We start from the raw sequence: 21,942 nt of genomic DNA, 5'->3' as shown, positions 1-21,942 counted from the left end.
TAATATTACTCTGTTAAAGGAGGCTTATTGACTGTCCAGGGCCTGTCATTTCAGGGAATATTCTTTTAATGGTGTCTCTCAGTTTCTCTTGTTGTGCCTTTGAATATTTTATTTCCCTACTCAGCAATATTTGGGACTCACTGTCATGCACACTTTGGCTTGTTTCTTGGTGTAGCCCTAAGAAGGAAAACAGACACACACAGAGGGAACAGTAACACACAAAGACAAATCAAACAAACAAACACATTAACAGGGAGAAAGAAAATAAGGAGAATGTGGAGGAAGGAGACGAAAAGAGAAGAAGAAGAAGAAAAGAAAAAGAAAAAGAAAAAAAAATAAAGGGGGTCAGAGACAACAAAGGACAGTGGACAGTCTAAAAGTGTATGACCAGATGAGGGGAGAGGTAGGGATGAGATATAGGAGAATATATCTGGATTGCAAGAAGGTAAAGAAGAAAAAGGAGAAAGGAGAAATGAAAATAAGGAGTAAAAATTTTTTTAATTTAAGTTAAAAAAAGTAATAATAATAAAAAATACGCACAGAAAAAGGCGAAAAGAAAAAAATGAAGAAAAAAAATTATAAAAAAAGCAAAAACAAACCAAAAAAACCCTAGCAGCTCCCCCTCGTGGATAGGCATGGTTTGATGTGGTAGGTCTTGGAGGCTGCTCTCAGAGGCTCCGCCTTGGTGTCTACAGAGATTAGATAGGTGGCACGCCAAGCTCTGCTGAACTACTCACTGTAGGCCACTCTAATGAGTCTGATCTCCTTTTGCCTCTGTTGAGCCGCGTTGTATTTTCCAGGCCCGCCTCGGTTCAAAGTTCCAGTCCATGCACTTTTTATGCTACCACGGATGAGATGTTTTTGTTCTGGTTGCTGGCTTCTTAGGGGGAGGAATCAGGTTGTCTTGGCTCAGGCTGGGGTTTCGGCTGCCCCTGCCTGAGGCGAGATGCACAGCAGGAGGTGAAGTGCGTGTGCACCGTCAAAGACTCAACCCCCAGCAGGGATGGCGTTAGCATTGGGGAAGGAATGAGGGCGAAGCTGTTGCTGGAGGCTGTGCCGGGAGCTGCTGGAAATGAGCTGGGAGCTCCTGCCGCCTGTGCGCGCACCCAGGTCTCCACCGCCGCCACCAACTCTCTGCTGGGATCGCGCGGAGGTGGGGGCTATTTTTCCCCTGTTGGCACCCGGGATTCAGGGTTCGCGCGGCCAATGCTGGGGGTGAGTTGCACCGTGGAAATGAGGTGCGTGCTCCCACTTCCAAAACCGAGGTCGACGTGAGCACCCCTGACACCGCCGCTGCAGCGGTCTCCTCCAAGATGGCGCTGTGCTGGAAGCTGTTCCTTCCCTTGCACCACCTGAGTTCGGGGTTTAGGCTACCCAGCAGTTATCTATGGGGTGAGCTTCTCTCTCCAAGCGCAGTTAAGCATTCTTTACCTCTTCCCCAGAGACAGTACTATGAGCGTGTTCAGTCTCTCTATCTCTGCCCTTTGTCTCTCGGGCTCCACACTTGCCCTGCGTTGGGCGGGGGCTCCCACCTCCCCTGCCCTTCTCGGGCTGGCCCGTTTTCCAATCTCCCCAGTTCACACTCACTCACTCAGGTATCCTTCAGGTTCTCTTCCTTCTGGAGTCCATATTTTCTCCTTCTACTCTTGCAGATGAGAGTAATGTCCTTCTCATCTCGATCGATGGGGCAGACGAAGTTTACAGAGCTCCCTTCCTCTCCGCCATCTTGGCTCCTCTGACTATTTGGATATTAAGGATACTTTTTGATGTGGCCACATAGCCCCTGATAAATTACTCGGTAACTGTCAAAATAAAAAAATTAATGTATGCTTAGACTGTTTCTGGCTCCTTTATTAGACCCTGTACATTACTCTTAATCCCCATCACCCATTTCATCCATTTCCCACACCACCTCCCCTCTGGTAACCATCAGTTTGTTCTCTATAATTAAGAGTCTCTTAATTTGTCTTTCTCTTTTTCCCCTTGCTCATTCATTTTGTTTCTTAAATTCCACATATGAGTGAAATCATATGGTATCTGTCTTTCCCTAACTTATTTCACTTAGCATTATACTATCTAACTCCATCCATGTTGTTTCAAATGGCAAGATTTCATTCTTTTTTATGGCTGAAAAATACTCCATTATATATATATATATATATATATATATATATATATATATATATACCATTTATCTATGGATGGACACTTGGGCTGCGTCTGTATCTTGGCTATTATAAATAATGCTGCGATAAACATGAGTGCATGTATCCCTTTGAATTAGTATTTTTGTATTTTGGGGGTAAATACCAAGTAGTATGATTACTGAATCATAGGGTAGGTCTGTTTTTAACTTTTTGAGGAACCAGTTTGCATTCTTACCAACAGTGCAAGAGAGGTCCTTTTTTTTTTTTTAATTTTTTTTATTATTATGTATTTTTGAGAGAGACAGCATGAGCAGGGGTGGGTCAGAGAGAGAGGGAGACACAGAATCTGAAGACAGGCTCCAGGCTGTGAGCTGTCAGCACAGAGCCTGATGCGGGGCTCAAACCCACAAACCGTGAGATCATGATCTGAGCCGAAGTCGGATGCTTAACCGACTGAGTCACCCAGGCAACCCAAGAGTTCCTTTTGCTACACATCCTCGCCAACATTTGTTGTTTCTTATGTTTTTTGTCTTAGCTATTCTGACAGGTATGAGGTGATCTTTAATTGTAGTTTTGATTTACATTTCCCTGATGATGAGTGATGTTGAACATTTTTTCATGTGTCTTTGGCCAGCTAGATGTCTTCTGTGGAGAAATATCTGCTCGTGTCTTTAGTCCATATTTTAATTGGATTATATGTCTTTTGGGAGTTGAGTTGTATTCAGTTCTTTATATATTTGGGATACTAACCCTTTATCAGGCATGTCATTTGCAAATATCTTCGCCCATTCCATAGGTTGCCTTTTTTTTTAGTTTTGTTGATTGTTTTCTTTGCCGTGTAGAAGCTTTTTATTTTAATGTAGTCCCAATAGTTTATTTATGCTTCTATTGCCCTTGCCTCAGGAGACAGATTTTGAAAAATACCGCTACGGCCAATGTCAGAGAAATTATTACTGCCTGTCCTTTCTTCTAAGATATTTAGAGTTTCAGGCCTCACACTTAGGTCTTTTATCCATTTTGAGTCTATCTTATCCGTTTGAGTCTATGGTGAAAGAAAGTGGTCCAGTTTCATTTTTTTGCCTGTAGCTGTCCAGTTTTCCCAGCACCACTTGTTAAAGAGACTGTCTTTTTCCCAATGTATATTCTTTCCTCCTTTGTCAAAAATTAATTGACTATTTAATTGTGGATTTATTTCTGGGGTTTCTATCCTGTTCTATTGATCTGTTTGTCTGTATTTATGCCAGTACAAAAAACAGTACCATACTGTTTTGGTTACTACCACCTTGTAATATAACTTGAAGTCTGGAATTATGATACCTCCAGTTTTTTTCTCTTTCAATATTGCTTTGCTATTCAGGGTCTTTTGTGGTTCCATACAAATTTTAGGATTGTTTGTTTTAGTTCTGTGAAAAATGCTGTTGGTATTTTGTTAGGGATTGCATTAAGTCTGTAGATTTCTTTGGGTAGTATAGCTATTTTAATCATTGTTTTTTCAATGCCTTTCCATTTCTTTGGTCCTCTTCAGTTTCTTTCAGCAGTGTTTTGTAGTTTTCAGAGTGCAGTCTTTCACTTCTTTGGTTAGGTTTATACCTAGGTATTTTATTATTTTTGGTATAATTGTAAATGGGATTATTTTTGTAAACAAATGTTTGTGTATGCTACTGAAACTTGGGCAACTGTTTTATTTTTTTAACTTTTGCTGGTAGAAGGTGAGTAAAGGCCTTGCTTTGGATAGTGTGAAGTATCAGAAACAAGAGAATATGATTGAGTGCTGCTATTCACAATATATATCTCCCCACAGAAGTATACATCTTACTTAATATACTGAGTCCTGCCCTCCCAAAAAAAGAGAAAGAAGGTGATTTTCCTTGAGTGAACATAAATGAATTTTTAAAATCCCTCAAATCTGGCAAATCTGAAGAGGCACTTCATGGAACTAAAGGTCTGCTGGAAAATGATTGTCTGCTGGGTTGGAACAAGGTAGAAGGCTTGAGCAGGGCTTCCTGGAGAGCCTGCTGCTACAGACAGACGGGAAGCCTGGGAGCAGCAGTCCTGAGAGAGCCACTGACCAGCATGTGTTCTTCCAGTGCCTGCTCCAGGCAACGTCTGGTCATGCAGGAAGTGGGGCTAGTTTTATCAGTGGGGAAGCATTATCAGGAAGAAGAGAGAGCAAGGCCCTGGGCAGATGAGACTATCTTCAGGAGGGAACTGAGATGTCTTTCCTGGGACTCTTGAGACTGAGCTTTGAGGAAAAGGCAGCCACAATCAACTTACTTTCACTTAAAACTTCACTTTTGAGCCAACTGGAGAAAGTTGGAGTAAATCACAGGATTATTGAATGATCAGAGGTAAAAGAATCTTAAAGATGATCTAGTTCAACCTCTTACAAGAAACAGGGAAATGATTTATCTGCCATCATACACCTAGGGCCAAAGCCATAGTCCATGCGTCCTAGTGTATCTGCTCCATGCTGCTTCTACGAGGCCATGCCCCTACTCCCATACTTTTGTTTATTTGTTTTAAGGTGAGCTCTATGCCTAATCTGCAGCTTGAACTCAGACCCCAAGATCAAGAGTCACATGCTCTACTGACTGAGCCAGCCAGGCACCCCTCCCATATTATTTTTTGAGGTGCTGAGGAATTCAAGGCTTTTTATGCTGCTAGCATATTAGAAATCAGGATAAAAGAAGCTCACAGTGGAGATATACTTATTCTCTCCCATATGTTCTCTGTTTTCCCTGCTTCTTTAAAAATAAATAAATAAACATTTAAGAGTCCATTCCTCTGTTAGTTACACAGGATGGGACATCTGTAGAACCTGTCTGTTTCGGGCAAGCTGACTAGCTGATGCACTAGAATGGAAACTCCCATGGAAGTTTCTCTTAGAGGGAAACAGATGGTTCTCCAGGGACTAGTTCTAAACATAATATTGAACACTTACTACAGGAAAGAACATTATTTTTAAATAATATTTCTAAAAAGTTTCTCTGAAACTTTTTGACCCTTAGTGTTATTTATTTCTTAGTAGATTCTCATACTCTCAAAATTCCTAGAGGTTCGTCCCACATTAGATGTATGCCTGTCTTGCTTGCTTCAGGTTAATTTGGGAAAGAAAAGGATAATTTTGCATTCTTCAGACAGCAGCTCACTTCTACACATTGTCTCCTTCTCCTACTTTCTCCTGTCATTTTTTAGACATGAGTAATTTCCAAGTGGTAGTTTTGACCACCATGCATACTCATTGATTTATATAACTTCTGACACCAGTATATTTACAGGTCCCCAAATCCAGAAGCACTCTTATTTTTGTCCCTGAAAGATGTTTCTGTGAGTAGATACCTGTTTCTAATCTGACATCCATCTGTTACCTCTGGTTGGGTGCTCACAAGCTATCAATAAACATGTAAGAGAAACACCTGGTTAGAATTAACCATCTGCCATTTTTGCTTCTGTGCTGGAGAATCAAGCTATTAACTGCAATTGGGTTTGATAAAGGAGGATGGGGGGTGATTAAAAAATTCAGTCATGGGTATCAGACCCATCCAGAATAGTTTGAAATCCACTAGAATAGGGGCACCTGGCTGGTTCAGTCAATAGAGCATGCGACTCTTGATGTTGGCATCATGAGTTCTAGCCCCACATTGGTCATAGGGCCTACTTTAAAAAAAAGAAAGAGAAAGAAATCTACCAGAATAAGTCCTAGCAGTTACCAACACAGCTTATGTAAGTGCAAGGTATATGGAGGTAAAATTCTATCATCTCTTTTCTGATTCTAAAGCACACAGTTACACAAGAAGTCTTGCTTGAGTGAAGTTCGTACGTTCATGTGTCCTCTTCCTAACCAATACTTGCTCTAGGTACAGTCTTCCAGGATTGACAGCTGTGTGTTTTCAGATGAAGGGTATTTCACGCTTTTAGCCCTTAATGTGTGAAGAGCAGAATGATGAGGAGATAGCATTTCATAAGGAAGGCCTCACCTAAACTGACCAACCGGGACTTCCAGCATCTGTGGGAACGAAAGCCTTATAGGTGTTGAGGTAACAGTGGGCCTGCCTTATTCCAGGAAGCTGGAGACAACAACCAGTTCTGCTGGAGGAACCTCTTTTCCTGCATCAACCTTCTGAGGCTGCTCAATAAACTGACCAAATGGAAGCATTCCAGAACCATGGTGAGTAGTGGGACTTCAGAATATGGAGGTGTCCATCCGACTGAATTGTTTTAATCGTAAATATTTATGGACTTCCTGCCTTGTGAACTCTATAGACAGACACTGAATGTTACATAAGGTGAATATCTCCTAATTCTGGGCACTTATTCTATATGAGACAATTATTCACCAGCCCATTTCTTTGCAAGGAGCTGAATATGGACCCTCCCCCAGAGCAGCTCTGGTTGGAAAGTTAACATTGTTATTTGGATTATAATCACACATCTCAAATGATGCAAATTTTAAAATTATCCATTGCAGCATGAATCATGAAAGATTGGAAACAACCTAAAGCCTATCAATATAGGACCAACTGGTTAAATAATTTTGGTACATCCTTAGAATATTCTACAACCATTAGAAAGAATGAGGCAATTCTATACTGATGTGTAATACTTTTTTCAAGATATATTGTTAAATAAAAGCCAAGGTAGGGAACAATATGACAAGATATGTAGCTAGCTGTTGTTTTTGTTAATAAAAATAATGTATGTATACATAGAATTATGTATCCAGAAGATTCTTGAGAAATTGTAACAGTATAAATGGGATGTGTGGCTGACAGAATTATTTTGCTCTTTATATCATGTACTTTAAATATTAGAAACTTTGAATTGTGACATATAAATGGAGTGATTCCTCTATATTCTTGAAGACTAAATGTAAAGAGCACCTGGACCATAGATTCCCAAAAGCTCCCTGAGTACTGAGGCCAGCCAGGTTTGGCTTAAGTTGTCTGGGAGTTGGGGCATCTGGATAGTTCAGTTGGTTAAGTGTCTGATTTCAGCTTAGGGCATCATCTTGCAGTTCATTGGTTTCGCCCCACATCAGCGTCTGTGCCGACAGCTCAGAGCATGGAGCCTGCTTCAAATTCTGTATCTCCCTCTCTCTCTGCCCCTCCTTCCCTCTCTCTCTCTCCCTCTCTACCCCAAAAGTAAACATTAAAAAAAAAAAGTCTGTGAGTTGGAAGTTCCAAGAAGCTTTAGATCCTTACCTGCCTTTCTTCACTCCCATCCTTCTTTAAATTGGTAGATGCTGGTGGTATTCAAATCAGCTCCAATCTTAAAGCGGGCCCTCAAGGTCAAACAGGCCATGTTGCAACTGTATGTTCTCAAGCTGCTAAAAATACAGACCAAGTACCTGGGGCGCCAGTGGAGAAAAAGCAACATGAAAACCATGTCAGCCATCTACCAGAAAGTACGCCACCGCATGAATGATGACTGGGCTTATGGGAATGGTGAGTATTCTTAGAGCTCTTGACCTTCAGGAGGTACCCAGAGTTTACACAAAACTAAATAAGTATCTCTACTCTTTTGTATGAATTGTTACATATTTTGGATGAGAAAATATGTGATTCTAGTAAAGAGCTGATAAACTTTAAGGCACTGCCCCAAATTCTAGCATGCACCCTGGTTCCATATTAACCATAAAAATCCATATTATGGGGCGCCTGGGGGCTCAGTTGGTTAAGCGTCTGGCTTTGGCTCCGGTCATGATCTCACAGTTCGTGGGTTCAAGCCCCGCGTCCCGCTCTGTGCTGACAGCTCAGAGCCTGGAGCCTGTCTTCAGATACTGTGTCTCTCTCTCTCTCAAAAATAAAGTAAAACATTAAAAAAAAAATCCATATTATAGGGATGCCTGGCTGGTTTAGTCAGTGGAGCATGCAACTGGTGATCTTGGGGTTATGAGTTCAAGCCCCGTGGTGGGGGTAGAGTTTACTTAAAAAAATTTTTCATTTTATGAAACAAGTATATTAAGAGATAACTACCCCCTTTCTAAAACATTCTTTTTAAATGACATGTTTCTCCAAAAGATTTCTAAAATTAAAATAACCTTTTATTATTAAAAAGCAGTTAGAGGGGTACCTGGCTGGCTCAGTTGGAAGAGCATACAACTCTTGATCTCAGAGTTGTAGGTTTAGGCCCCATGTTGTATGTAATGACTTCTTAAATAAATAAACTTTTTTTAAAAAGCAGTTCGAAAGTACATGTCAGAAAATTTTATTATATCACTGTACTTATGCCCTATTTGTACCGCCCAAAGATTGACACTGTTAACATCTTACTGGATATTCTGGTCTTTTTCTTTACATACATATATTTAAGTGAAAGCAATTTATACATGCTATTTTGTCATCTTTTTTCAGTTCACATTATCTACATCTTTCCATATCAGTGTGTTTCCATTTTATTCAGTAAGTTCAATTTCAAAATTCCTCCTTTGCCCCAAAATGTTACTTAAAGCTATTCTTTCCAAGTCATAATTCAACCCACGGCCACAAATTCCATCTGAGGGCTCTATCTTTTTATCTGTTAAATCTAGCCATGTTTTGTTTTAGGTTTTTTTTTTTTCCATACTGTGGACTAATTGAAGAACTAGGCCAGTTGTCCTGCAGAATATTCACCTTCTAGATTTATTTCTTGCTTCTTTGTGTCATCATTTGCCTTATCTGTCTATCTCTGGTATCACCTGTAAACTGAAAGTTAGGTCTGAAATTTCAATGGATTCAGTTTAAAACTTTTAAGCCATAATACATTCTGGGTAACATTGGGAACTGCATATTCTCTCATGTTAGGAGACATTATAATATCTGGTTTACTATCAAGATATGATGGATTGACCAGAGTTTGAAAGAATTTATTTTGGAGAGCTTTTTCATTGTATTGACATTTGCTATAGTGGGATTTGACCATTATTTGCATAATTGTATTTAAGAGTTTTTGGTAAGATGACTAATGATTCATATTTGTTGGGATTTGTAACCTGCCTGAATTTTAAAGAATACTGCAGTAAAGAACCCAGAGAACTAAGGGAAATATATGATTAGCAGATAACAAGCCAGGATACAACTTCTATGAGACATAAAACACAATTAACTATTTTAACTTTTGTAGGTTTTTAAACCATGAAAATGTTTTATCCTGCAAATGACATGTCTGTTGTTGCTGCCATCACGAGCCCAGACCCAATCTGTACTTCCTTAAAGATAAACCATTAAGGGATGCTTGGCTGGCTCAGTCAGTAGAGTGTGCAACTCTCGATCTCGAGGTGATGTAAGTTCAAGCCTACATAGGGTTTAGAGATTACTTAAAAAAGAAAATCTTTAAAAAAAAATAATAAGCCATTGAGTGTAGGACAGAAGAGATCTGGGAAAGATGTATCCCTAGCCCTGAAATAAATATCTGAGTGGGATAAATAGAAGAAAACATTATCTGCTTTCTATTTTTATCTTCATGGAAGGTTTCACTTCATAATTTTAACGCAATTTTAACATAAGCTGGCACATACATTTATCATAGGCGGGCAGAGGGCGCGGGGAATTGGTGAAGTCTTCGATCATTGGTCCATTCTGATTTTCCTTGTGGTACCCCTTTCCTGCCTCTTTCCATTCCTTGAGAGCTGGTGATTCCTTTCAAATGGGAAACTCCCATCCCCCTAGGAAAGCTCAGCAAAGGGAACTGAGTTGCTGTTTTGGAAAATATAATACATGTAACTAAAAAAAAAGTAAAATAATGAAAAGGAAGTACAATTTAAAAAATAAGTCCACCTCCCTCAGGGGCCTTAGTTTCCTTCTCAGGCTCACTGTTACCAGTTTCTAGACTTCTCTTCCACAGATAGTCTTTGCATGTACAAGAGTATTTTTTTTAATGTTTATTTTAGTTTTGAGAGAGAGAGAGACAGAGCATGAATGGGGAAGGAGCAGAGAGAGAGGGTGACACAGAATCTGAACCCACCCTCCAGGCTCTGAGCTGCCAGCACGGGGCTCGAACCCACAAAACGTGAGACCATGACCTGAGCCGCAGTTGGATGCTTAACCAACCGAGCCCCCCAGGCGCCCCCCAGAGTATTTTTCAAACCGGAGTGGCAGCATGTTATATACTTTTGTATACTTTGTACATTGCCCCACGTAAAAAGGAAATTCTGAGCGCTTTCACTGTTCTTACCCCATAGACCATGCTCTATGATGAGCAGCGTCCTGAGTTGTATACATCTTTTTCTTCCTCTCTTCCCAACACAGACGTCGATGCCAGACCGTGGGATTTCCAAGCAGAAGAATGCACTTTGAGGGCCAACATTGAGGCTTTTAACAGCCGCCGGTATGACAAACCCCAGGACTCTGAATTTTCACCTGTGGATAACTGCTTGCAGAGTGTGCTAGGGCAGAGGTTGGATCTGCCTGAGGATTTCCACTATTCATATGAGCTCTGGCTGGAGAGAGAGGTGTTTTCACAGCCTATCTGTTGGGAGGAGCTGCTCCAGAATCACTGACTGAGCTCTTTCTTAAAAAGGATCTGATAAATGGGCGTTGGCTCCAATAAATGGTGCTCTGCCTACCCTGCCCATTCGGCCTGTGCTTCCAGCCCTGGGTGTGCTTGTCTAGGGGAGAGTTGGCCTGGCCCAAGGACATCCAGGGTAGTGCAAGGCCATCCTGGGGGCTTTGGGCCTGGAGATAATGCAAGGCTAGGATCCTGAGTCACAACTAATTGGTCAACTTGCCCTTGGGTGAGTTGAGTGCCCAGTTGGTCTTGAAACTCTGCTGGATCAATCCTGCACAGGCTCTTTTGTAGAACTGCTCCCTGCTTTAGTCTTGCCTAGAACCAGCCTAGCCTTTGCTGGCCCCAAGAGTGAGAATAAGTTGATTATGTTTGACCCATGATATTCATCATAGGTAATGGGCAGTAAAAGTCATAAAATAAGGGAGAAGATTTCCTTCTTGCTCACCCTAGATTCCAAGGACTTAGAGAGGTTTGGTAAAACCAACTTTGAAATTAAGTATGTATTTTAAATTAAAATTTTTAACACCTCTTTCTATTCTAAAATTATTAGCTCAAAGATGATTTTAGAGCACCTGCACCTTGCAGACGATTTACTGTTACCTAAATACTGCATGTTATAGTAAGGTATATTGTGTAAAGCTTACCTCCTTGTGTGTTCTGTTAGAGCGCATGGAGTGCTCTGCCACAGCCAATATGAAATAGGCCTTCTCTAAGGATGTTTCATGTTTTTCTGAAACTACTTCAGTCTTGAAATGACTGGGTACACTGTAGAAAATTATCCTTTTGATCCAATTCACTTCTTAAATGACAGGTAACTATAGGAGGGTTTATTTATTGAGATGGCATGTCCATTTATGCTTGTGATCAATTTATTTTTTAATTGAATAGAATAGCAAGAGCGTCACAGCTTACCATTTTTCTTCTCCTATGTTATTAATGATTTTTTTCCTTTTTACTGCTAGTGGTTTCAAAGTGTCCTGTGGAGATTTAGCAATACTGTTTCTATCTAAAAGTATTGCGTGTTTGTTTGAAAATAACAGGGATTGATGTACCAACCTCTTTAAACTTCTTTTACAGCAAAATCACATACTTCTCAATAGAAACAAGGTTTTTAGAAAAGCTTCTGATTCAATCAAGATTATTTTATTTCTCTTCTGTCCCCACAGTTATGTTTTCCATATTTTCAAGCTTTTTTGTTTTAAATGCCTTCCTCACTGACATAGACACTACTGAATCTTTTTTATGATAGCACCAGGCCACTTTAATTGCACCAGAGGTCTAGTAAAAAATGGCTATTTACTCTGTCAACCACAGTCTTATTTGGAAGTCATGATACAGTTACCAATGAGAGCCAAAGGAACTGAACCAGAATTCTAACTAAAACTTGGATTTCACCTCTTTGTGCTGTAGGGTAGCAGGCTTTCTGTTTTTATGGAAAGGTTATGAAGAATGTTTTAGTAATGGATGACACTTTTAAAAATAATTTGTAAAGTTTACCTGAATAGGACAGCTAGCTGTCCTCACTGCAATCAAAATAATTTACTGAGCATATTATATATGAACCCTATTAATCTATTTTAATGTGGTTTAACTGAAAAGATAATTTTCAAGGAAAGAGCAGTCATCAATCTATTTCTCTTAAAGCCATATAGTATTTAATTTGTGTCAAGAATAAATAAGTTGCCCTTTTAAAAATGTGCACATGAATGCTTTCTGAAGCATATAAGTATGCTAAGCTTTAACATTTCATACATTTTTTTATAAATCTTCTCTAAGGGAAGATTAATTCTCCATGCAGATGGAGAAACTGAGACACCAAGAAAAGTGATTAGTCTCCAATCACAACATTTTTTCGCTGACTTGCTGGGATAGCATTCAGGTATTGATAGCCAGCCCCATATGTTAAACTGATTTGAATCTTCCAATTTGAGAACCCATGTGTGTGGTTAGGAATAAATTCAGATTAACTGGCCTCCAATGGTGATTACTGTTACTACTTAGAAGAACATTATTTGACTGACTTATAAAGGATTTTTATTTGTGAATATTTCAGTAAAGTTGTGTTGATTGTTGATAACACTGTGTACCTACTGAAGCACTTTAATAAAAAGCAATTGAACTGGAGTTAGAAATTGGTCTTTTTTTTTTTTTTTTTTTTTTGAGAGACAGAGAGAAACAGCACGAGCAGGGGAGGGTCAGAGAGTGAAGGAGACACAGAACCGGAAGCAGGCTCCAGGCTCTGAGCTAGCTGTCAGCACAGAGCCTGATGCGGGGCTCGAACCCAAGAACCGTGAGATCATGACCTGAGCCGAAGCCAGATGCTTAACCACTGAGCCACCCAGGCGCCCCTAGAAATTGGTCTTTAATTCTTCAAGACAAAAGAATCTTAAACAGATATAGGAAAGGAATAATATATGAAGAGGATGAACATACAAAATCTTGTGTAGAATTCCCGGGGGTAGATCAATACAAACAACTGCAAAATCGCAGTGACTTAGGACAAACCCTTATTTCTTATTTGTGGGCCTGGGGATCAGCTGCAGCTCTGCTTGACCCCTCTTATTCTGGCACGAAGCTGCTGAAATAGCTCCTACCTGGGGATACTATTATGCTAAAGGGCAGGCGCAAGCACCAAATCATCCTATGCAGGTATCTGGAGGGTGCTTAGAACTGCTTGGATGTGGCATAAGTCAAGTTGTTCCTATTCCACTGGCAAAAAACAGTTCACATGGGCAAGCCTAACATTGGGCCAGAGAAGTATATCCTACCTGCAAGAAGGCAGTTGCAACCAGACATATGGGTAGACAGTCACGGCAGCTTCTCAGTGAGCTCTTGAGATATGGTGATAGGGCTTTCTTAGAGGTTCTTTCAACAGCATTCCAGTGAGTATTTAAAACTACCCATTTCAGGGGCGCCTGGGTGGCTCAGTCGGTTGAGTGTCCTAGCTCAGGTCATGATCAAACGGTTCGTGGGTTGGTTCGAGGGTTCGTGGGTTTGTGGGTTCGAGCCCGGTGTCAGGCTCTGTGCTGACAGCTAGCTCAGAGCCTGGAGCCTATCTTTGGATTCTGTGTCTCCCTCTCTCTCTGACCCTCCCCTGTTCACGCTGTCTCTCTCTCTCAAAAATAAATAAAAACCTATAAAAAAAAACCTACCGATTTCAGTGCTTTATGCTGATATTTTCAGTTGTAACTTTATTGACCTTTTATGTCCATAGTTCCCCCAGCTCTTCCACCTACCAATAATCTTTGTTATATAAAGACAATTCTATAAATGAGTATCTTGATGGTTTCTGTTTCTCCCACAAGTAGTTGTGTTGAGTTTGAATTCTTTCCTTTAGGCCTTCTTGAGATGACCCATATTTTTATAAAACTAGCTGAGACTAAAAAATGCAGCTATGGTTCTGGAACAAAAATGACACTGGCTCATACAACAATCAGATTCGTGACCTTGATCTCATCAATACTATTTTTGTTGTTGTTTATCTTGAGAGAAAGAGAATGTGCGCATGTGAGAACCTGCGCATGACTAGGGGAGGAGCAGGGAGAATCCCAAGCAGGCTCTGCACTGTCAGTGTGGAGCCCAGTGCAGGGCTCGAACCCGTGAACCATGAGATCATGTCCTGAGCTGAAACCAAGAGTCGGAAGCTTAACCGGCTGACCCACCCAGGTGCCCCTCAATGCTATTACTGATGCGATGAGTAACCACCTTAACATTCAGGCTAGGTCCAGGATGAACTTTGCAACACTTCGGCACTCCGAGAAGCGAGGTGCTAAGTGTGTTTGGGGTGATTTGCAGAGGCAAAGAAAGTCCTGCCACCATTCCAGAAACACATAGCCCATTAACATCTGTTCTACCTATAATTCCAAGCCAGACTTTTCTGTAATGGTATAATAAAATGTTTTCTGTAATAAAAATGTTTTACAAAATATTATGGAATTTATAAACAACCTTTGTGAAACATCTAGTAGGTTTTAGAGCAGCTATTACTATTCTTACATGTATTTAATACTAATACATATTTAATGCATATTTTATATGATGCTTTTTAACATGAGAGATCTCAAAAATACATTTTAGAGTACAAATGTCTACAACATGGTTTTATTATCTGTACACAAAGTAAAACTTTTGTCTGCCTCTGGGCCTCTTATTTTCCCATTTTCTTTCAACCAAAAAAAAAAAAAAAAGAATATAGTAATAGTGAAGAAAATTAACTCCTTAATCTCACCACTCAACAATGAGCTATTTATATGGTGGCAGTATGCAGATACTTTTGGAAATGTTGGCATGGGTAAGTCTTAACTGGTGATTTTGGGAAAGCACATAAGTTAACCTTATTTTACTCATTTTTTCCAACTAATGAGTTTTCAGTAGCCTCGTATTCCTTCAGAAGTCCAGGTATGGAATGTTTATAGAAGGTAAGTCCTGTGTACCTTATACCTTCAGACACCTTTTCTAAAGGTGCATTTTCTAAATGTTTGACTATTCTAATGTTATCCTTAAAATGTTAAGCCTCAATATCTGGAAGATTTTTCTATGGAAATATATTCTTTTTTAAAAGAATTTATTTATTTATTTATTTATTTATTTATTTATTTATTTATTTTTGAGATAGAGACAGTGTAAGCACGGGAAGGGCAGAGAGAGAGACAGAGACAGAATTCAAAGCAGGCTCCATGCTCTGAGCTGTCAGCACAGATCCTGATGTGGGGTCAGACTCATGCACAATGAGATCATGACCTGAGCCAAAGTTAAATTCTTAACCAACTAAGCCCCCAAGCACCCCTGGAAATGTATTCTTCTATTTTTTAAATTTTTTTAATGTTTTATTTATTTTTGAGAGAGAGAGAGAGTGAGCAGGGGAGGGTCAGAGAGAGAGGGAGACACAGAATCCGAAGACAGGCTCCAGGCTCTGAGCTAGCTGTCAGCACAGAGCCCGATGTGGGGCTTGAACCCACAAATCGCGACACCATGACCTGAGCAGAAGTTGATGCTCAACTGACTGAGCCACTCAGGCGCCCCTAGAAATGTATTCTTAAGGGATCAGAGATCAGCTAGGACAATCTCCATCCAATGCAATAATTTCCTTAATTGGTATCCGCTACGTGTTTCACGTTTATCTAGTCTCTTAATATTTTCACAAACAGGAATCTCACGACATCATAGTTTCAGTAGTAATAACTGAAATGTCTACAACAGAATTAGCTACCTCAATACAGTCAACTTACGCTATTATGTGAGCCAGAAGAAACATGGATACATCTATGGAATCCAAACTAACCCTAACTATTAATTGTACTTTTCTTCCCCAGTATATTAGTTTCCTAGGGCTGCTGTAACAAGTTACCAGGGCGTGAAACAAGAGCTGATTCTCTCCCAGTCCTATGTGCCAGAAGTCTGACATCAGGGTGTCAGCAGGACTCCCTCCCTCCAAAGGCTCTAATCATTCCTTGCCTTCTAGTTTCTGGTGGCTCTAGCATTCCCTGGGCTGTGGCATGTCACTCCAGTTTCTGCCTCCATGGTTACATTGCTTCCTCCTCTTCCCAAAAGTCCCTCTACCCTTTTCTTCCAAGGACACCTCTGGCTGAATTTGAGGCCCATCAAGATAATCCAGGATAAGCTTCTTTTCTTAAGATCCTTCATTACATCTTTGCCATATAAGGTAATATTCACTCTTTTATCATAAGGTAGTGTTCACAGGTTTCAAGGGCACAGACATATCTTTTGGGAGGCCACCATCCAACCTGCTATACCCACTGACATTCATCAGACACGTAGCAGCAAAATTGATTAATTTACTCTTCCTTTTCTATCATTATTAGAGGTGTAAGGCAAGACGTGAAGAAAATTATTTTTATTTGAAAAATGCTTACGACTCAAGCTTAGGTAGAGGATAGGACCTGAGGAAGCAGGTATAAAATTGAAGGATACATTTAGGTATTTATTGGTGTTTTTGTTAAGATACATGTGAAAGATTCAAAGTAATTTTTCAGAGTACACAGTGAAAAATATAATTTCCCACTCCAGATCCCTGTCTCGTTTCCTATAAGTAATCGGTATATTATTTTTCTATTTTTTATCCATTCAGAAAACTTCCATGATAATACCCATCTCTTCCCCACAATAGTTTTAATTCTGTAGCTCATGGGAGCACAACATATTGTGTTCTGAACTTGCTTCTATCATATTTATTCCAGAAACCTACCTTTCCATATTAATATTTATTTTCTTTATTTTTTTTTTTTACGACGGACACATACTTTATTTACTTGACTGAAAGCCACTGCACATACAGGGCTTACTAGCGTGGGCCTCAGGGACTTGTAGCTGGGTTTTCTGTGCCCGAGGTCACCCCACTGCCGCCATTGCCTTTGGCTGGTTTTCTTTGAGGAACAAGGTGGGTACTTTCATACAGAATCTTATTTTTAATTCCTTCTCTGGCCATTCTTTCCTGAATTCTTAGCTTTGCGTAATTATACCTACAATGGAACCAGCATCCTAAGGTCACCAAGATAAATTTTCCTACTCCGACATCACATGAGCTTCTAATCCGGCTAGTTAACAAAAAATGTCCGAGGCCCGCCACAACAGAGCCTAGTGAGCCGTATTAATACTGAGTCTCGTGCACAGGGGATGTTCTCGACGTCTAAAATTCCTAGGAGCTTAAAGGTCTTCCCCTTGGCGGGCTCGCTGGGCTGCGGCGCTGCGGCCATGGACTCCCCCATATTAATATTCTCTTAACTAACTAACTACAATGTATTTAATGATGAAATCATTCTTCTCTAACTGCTTTATAAAGTATTTCAGCTAAGAAGAAAGGGTAAATGGTTTATGTGTATGCATGCACATGCATACATGTATGTGTGTGGTGGGAGCAGGTAACCGGAGATTTACTCAGTTCTCACAGCAATGGCCCAAAGCAATTTGAAATATAATTTCCTACCAGCATTTCCTCTGGCCATTCAGACTCCTAGATCCTATAAATGTAATGAGATTGCCTGAGTGGGCTATGGGGAGCTGTTCAGGCTGTTTGCCGCTTTAGTAATTAGCCAGATTTAAACCTCAAAAAGCCAGTATTTAAATTTTTTACTTTTACTTATTTTATAGGAAATAACCAAACTCTTTCTAAGGAACTACAAGAGTACAAAAGTCATCTCATCTCTGCTCAAACACCTTTGGTGACAGTGACTTCCTTACTAAATATGACAATGCCATCTGTCCCCTGGTCTCCAAAAGGAAACATTAGTTTGAACATTCTGTAACTTTTTGTTCAAATGCTTAATGGAGCTGGCAGGACAAAGATCCTCCATGTGGATGCCTGTGAAAATATGTCTTCACGGTAAGATGTGAGATATTTCACCCAGAAAGGCCATACAGCATGATGGCTCAGACTGAGGGTGCTGAACCCAGCTTGGTGAAATATTATATGCAGGCTCTGCATCTAGTAACCGAATGAAGAGCAACAAGTTATTTATTTCATCTCTCTCTGCTTCAAATTTCCCATCTGTAAAATAGGGATAATACTACTGCCTACCTTCTAGAATTTTAAGGATTAAATAATGTGCATATAGTGCTTAGAATAATGCTTGCTAAAGGCACCTATGTGGCTCGGTTGTTTTGAGTGTCTTGATTTCGACTCAGGTCAGGATCCGAGGGTCATGGGATCAAGCCCTGTATCGGGCTCCTCATTCCCTTCCCTATCAAAGAATCCCCCAGCAAGAATATTTACTAGCCTTTTAATCCTCTAGATCAGGGATCAGCAAACTACACCCCATTGGCCAAATCTGGCCCACTGACAGGTTTTATTCAGCCCATGAGCTAAGAATGAATGGTTTTTACATTCTTAAATGGTTGGGGGAGAACATCCATAGAAGAAAAATATTTTATGACACATGAAAATTCTGTGAAATTTGTGTTTCCGTAATAGTTTTAATGGAACACAGCCACGCTTACTCGTTTGCATGTTGTCTATAAATGCTTTCATTCTACATCAGCAGAGCAGTTGCAAAAGAGGACATAAGGCTTGTAAAGCCTAAAATAGTTACTGAGTTTGTGACCCCTGCTCTGGATCATTTTGTCTCCTAAATCCACTCCAGCTGGTCTTGACTGTACCCCGAGGCTCCCCCTGCTGGTACCCTAGTGGCTGACCGGAGGAAATTACGTACAAAGAATTTTTGTTTTTCTGGAACTTCCTCTCCAATATTAGTTTTAAAGGATGAAGTGAATGCAGTGCTATACTGTTGAATTTAATGAGATAAAAAGAAAGGCGGAAGAGAGGGAGGGACAGAAATCGAAAGGAGGAGATAGGAATTTTTAAATGTAACTTCTAAGAAAGATAATGATAGAATATTCTAAGTTTGGATGTTCTAAGAATGCATGCTTCAATTCTGGTAGTGTTATTTTTTTTTTAAAAGAACAGCACAGTTTGTATTACTATTTATAAAGAAGACATAAGGATGTATATTCATAAACATAAAATGAAGTAGTGCTATTCTTTTTTTTAAGTTTATTTGTTTTTAGTGATCTCTAGACCCAATGTGGGTCTCGAACTCATGACCCCAAGATCCAGAGTCACATGCTTTCCCAAGTGAGCAAGCCAGGCACCCAGTAGTGCTATTGTAATGTGAATTTGAATAGTTATCTAAATTTAACTCATCTTCCAATTTACACAGGAAGACTTGTTCAGTTCTTATAGAATAAACACATCTATCTTAAGTCCCCATCATTAAATGATTCTTTTTAAAAATTTTTTTAATGTTTTTTATTTATTTTTGAAAGACAGAGAGAGACAGCGTGAGCAGGGGAGGGTCTGAGAGAGAGGGAGACACAGAATCCGAAGCAGGCTTCAGGCTCTGAGCTAGCTGTCAGCACAGAGCCCAATGCGGGGCTCGAACCCACAAACCGTGAGATCATGACCTGAGCCAAAGTCGGACACTCAACCGACTGAGCCACCCAGGCGCCCCCATTAAATGATTCTTAAGTGGACTAGTATTTAAGAAAACTGTATACATTGTCAATGACCTTTTTTATTCTCAGAGCAGCCTGCACTGTGTTACATAACAAAACCCGCCACATCCCTGCCGCTCAGTGCTAAGCTTCTCTCTTGTGCAAAGGCTCAAGACCCATTTGGTCAATGGAAAATGGTGCTGCCATTGAAGTTGTTCTGACTGTCGCTAGACCATTCATTTTATGTCCTGCCTGTCCACTGGCATGCTTTTTTATTTTTCAGCTTTATTAGGGCACAGTAGACAAAACTGTAATATAAGTGTACAATGTGACGATTTGACACACATATTCATTGTAAAAGGATTACCACAATGGAGTTAACATATTCATCACCTCACTTTTTTTGTGTGTGAGAACACTTAAGTTTCACTCTTAGCAATTTCCAAGTATACAATACAGTAAAATTGACCGTAGTCACCATATTATACATTAGACTTCATTCACCTTAAAACTGAAGGTTTGTACCTTTTTACCAGCCTCTCCCCATTCCATTTTCCCTAATCTGGAAATAAATTTATCCTTTAATGCAAGGCTTACTGGAGATACTTGAAATTCACAAAGCTTTTTTTCATTTCATCCTACCATCTTCACAGCAACCCAAAGCAAGAAAGCGAAGCTCAGAGAATTGTTCAAAATTGTGTAACTAATAAGTAGTGAGGCCAAGTTTTGAACCCACATCTTCTGGCCTCAAGCGCAGGGTGCCTTCCTGAATGATTTAGTGTTTACTGTACCAGGTGGACAGACGGACATTGCTGGCTTTGACTCTGCTTGTGGGAACTGGGGCAAGTTACTTACTCTCCCTGACTTCATGCAAATTGGAGAACATAATAGAAACTATGACATTAGTTGTAGTGAAGTAATGATGCCATATGTGTGCAAAGTGCTCAGCAAAGTGCTGGACGTCAGCGCTCCTTCACTGTTAACTATTATTTGCAATATGAAATGATGATCTATGAAGGCCTAGTTTAGAATGATAAAAATGTCAAAGGTTGGATCCATAAAAGAATTTACAAAGGATGCTTAGACCTTGGACTCATCATTGGAGGAGTCAGCGATGACAAAGGGCGAGAGACGGGGGGAGCAGTGTTACCACTGACAACGGAAATGGAGAGACTGACAGAGGGGAGATGCCCTAAATCCAGGGAATAGTGTGGCCTGCAGACTGGAGCTTAGATGGAGGCCATCCTTTCAGATGATGGCGGTGTTATCCCAAGGCAAGTAGTCACTGACATTTTCAGATGAGCCCTCAGGTGAGGAGACACTGAGGAAGTACAGCAGAGAACTGAGGACTGGACTTTGAAATCAGCCGACAGTGCAGCAAGAGGCAGACAGACAAGATGCCTGAGGTCTGGATGAGCAAGGAGCATGATGCACATATCAGAAGCAGGTGGGAAGACCTACCAGGAGGAGGGGAAGTGGGGAGCAGCATTAACTTAGGCTCAGACACCAATGAGAACTGTGGGGAGCGGCAAAGATTCAGTGGGCGGAGCTGGCCGGGCGGACACGACAGAGAACAAAGAAGTTGCCAGGGTTGGTAGAATGAAGGTGATTAATACTTCCTACAGGGTCATGACAATTTGTCTATTAGTGTCTCTCACTACTGCTGCAGCTTACAAAAATGAGTCAAGAAAGGTTGCTGGGGGAACCTGGGTGGCTCAGTCAGTTAAGCATTTGATTTCAGCTCAGGTCATGATCTCACTGTTCCTGGGTTCTAGCCCCTCATTGGGCTCTGTGCTGACAGCTCAGATCCTGAAGCCTGCTTCGGGTTCTCTCTCTCTCTCTCTCTGTCTCCCTCTGTCTTTCTCTCCCCTTCCCCCACTCGTGCTGTCTCAAAATTAACGTTAAAAAAAAAAAGGTTGCTCACTGTGCAGAACACAAGTAAACATATATCAGGATGAACTCACAAGATTGGCAATGGAACTGCACATACCGTAAACTTCTTGACTCCCATTTGGAACCTAAGAATCTTTTTATCAGGGCTTTTCTCTCTTGGGACCTGTACCAGGCTCTATATGAACATTTCCTCATGTTATTGTCACTTCAACCCTCAAGGCTTTATCTCATTTTCCAAAAAAGGTCACGGAGTTTTCGAGGACTTCTCCAAGGTCAGCCAGTGAGTGGCCACGCTCAAACAGCGGAATCCGCCCACTCCAAGGCCAAACCCGCTCCCTCCCCGCGCCCCTGCCCTGCCGGGTCAGGCGTCCCCAGCACGAGGCAGGGCTTCCGGGCACTTGCAGTCCTCGTCGACGTCGCGCGAAGCGAAGTGGCTCAGCCGCGCAGGGGACTGCGGGCGCTTCCCGGGAAG

The 21,942-nt window shown here is 40.7% G+C and overlaps 1 protein-coding gene and 1 pseudogene across 5 annotated transcripts in view; one reads left to right on the top strand and one right to left on the bottom strand.

The window, feature by feature from the left end:
* STRIP2 (striatin interacting protein 2) overlaps positions 1-12,755 on the top strand; it is a 49,981-nt gene extending 37,226 nt beyond the window's left edge. For all 5 annotated transcript variants that reach the window (XM_029923643.1, XM_029923636.1, XM_029923632.1 and 2 more), the window contains 3 exons: positions 6,211-6,315; positions 7,387-7,591; positions 10,373-12,755. In XM_029923643.1, the coding sequence (XP_029779503.1) occupies positions 6,211-6,315; positions 7,387-7,591; positions 10,373-10,623 (561 nt within the window). In that variant the 3' untranslated portion in view covers positions 10,624-12,755. The remainder of the gene's footprint in view (positions 1-6,210; positions 6,316-7,386; positions 7,592-10,372) is intronic.
* A 4,323-nt stretch (positions 12,756-17,078) lies between these two features.
* LOC115305230 lies at positions 17,079-17,345 on the bottom strand (annotated as a pseudogene).
* Between the last annotated feature and the right edge of the window lie 4,597 nt (positions 17,346-21,942).

Source organism: Suricata suricatta, chromosome 2 (assembly GCF_006229205.1).
Source record: "Suricata suricatta isolate VVHF042 chromosome 2, meerkat_22Aug2017_6uvM2_HiC, whole genome shotgun sequence".
Classification (NCBI taxonomy): domain Eukaryota; kingdom Metazoa; phylum Chordata; class Mammalia; order Carnivora; family Herpestidae; genus Suricata; species Suricata suricatta.
This window is presented reverse-complemented; position numbering and strand designations above follow the sequence as displayed.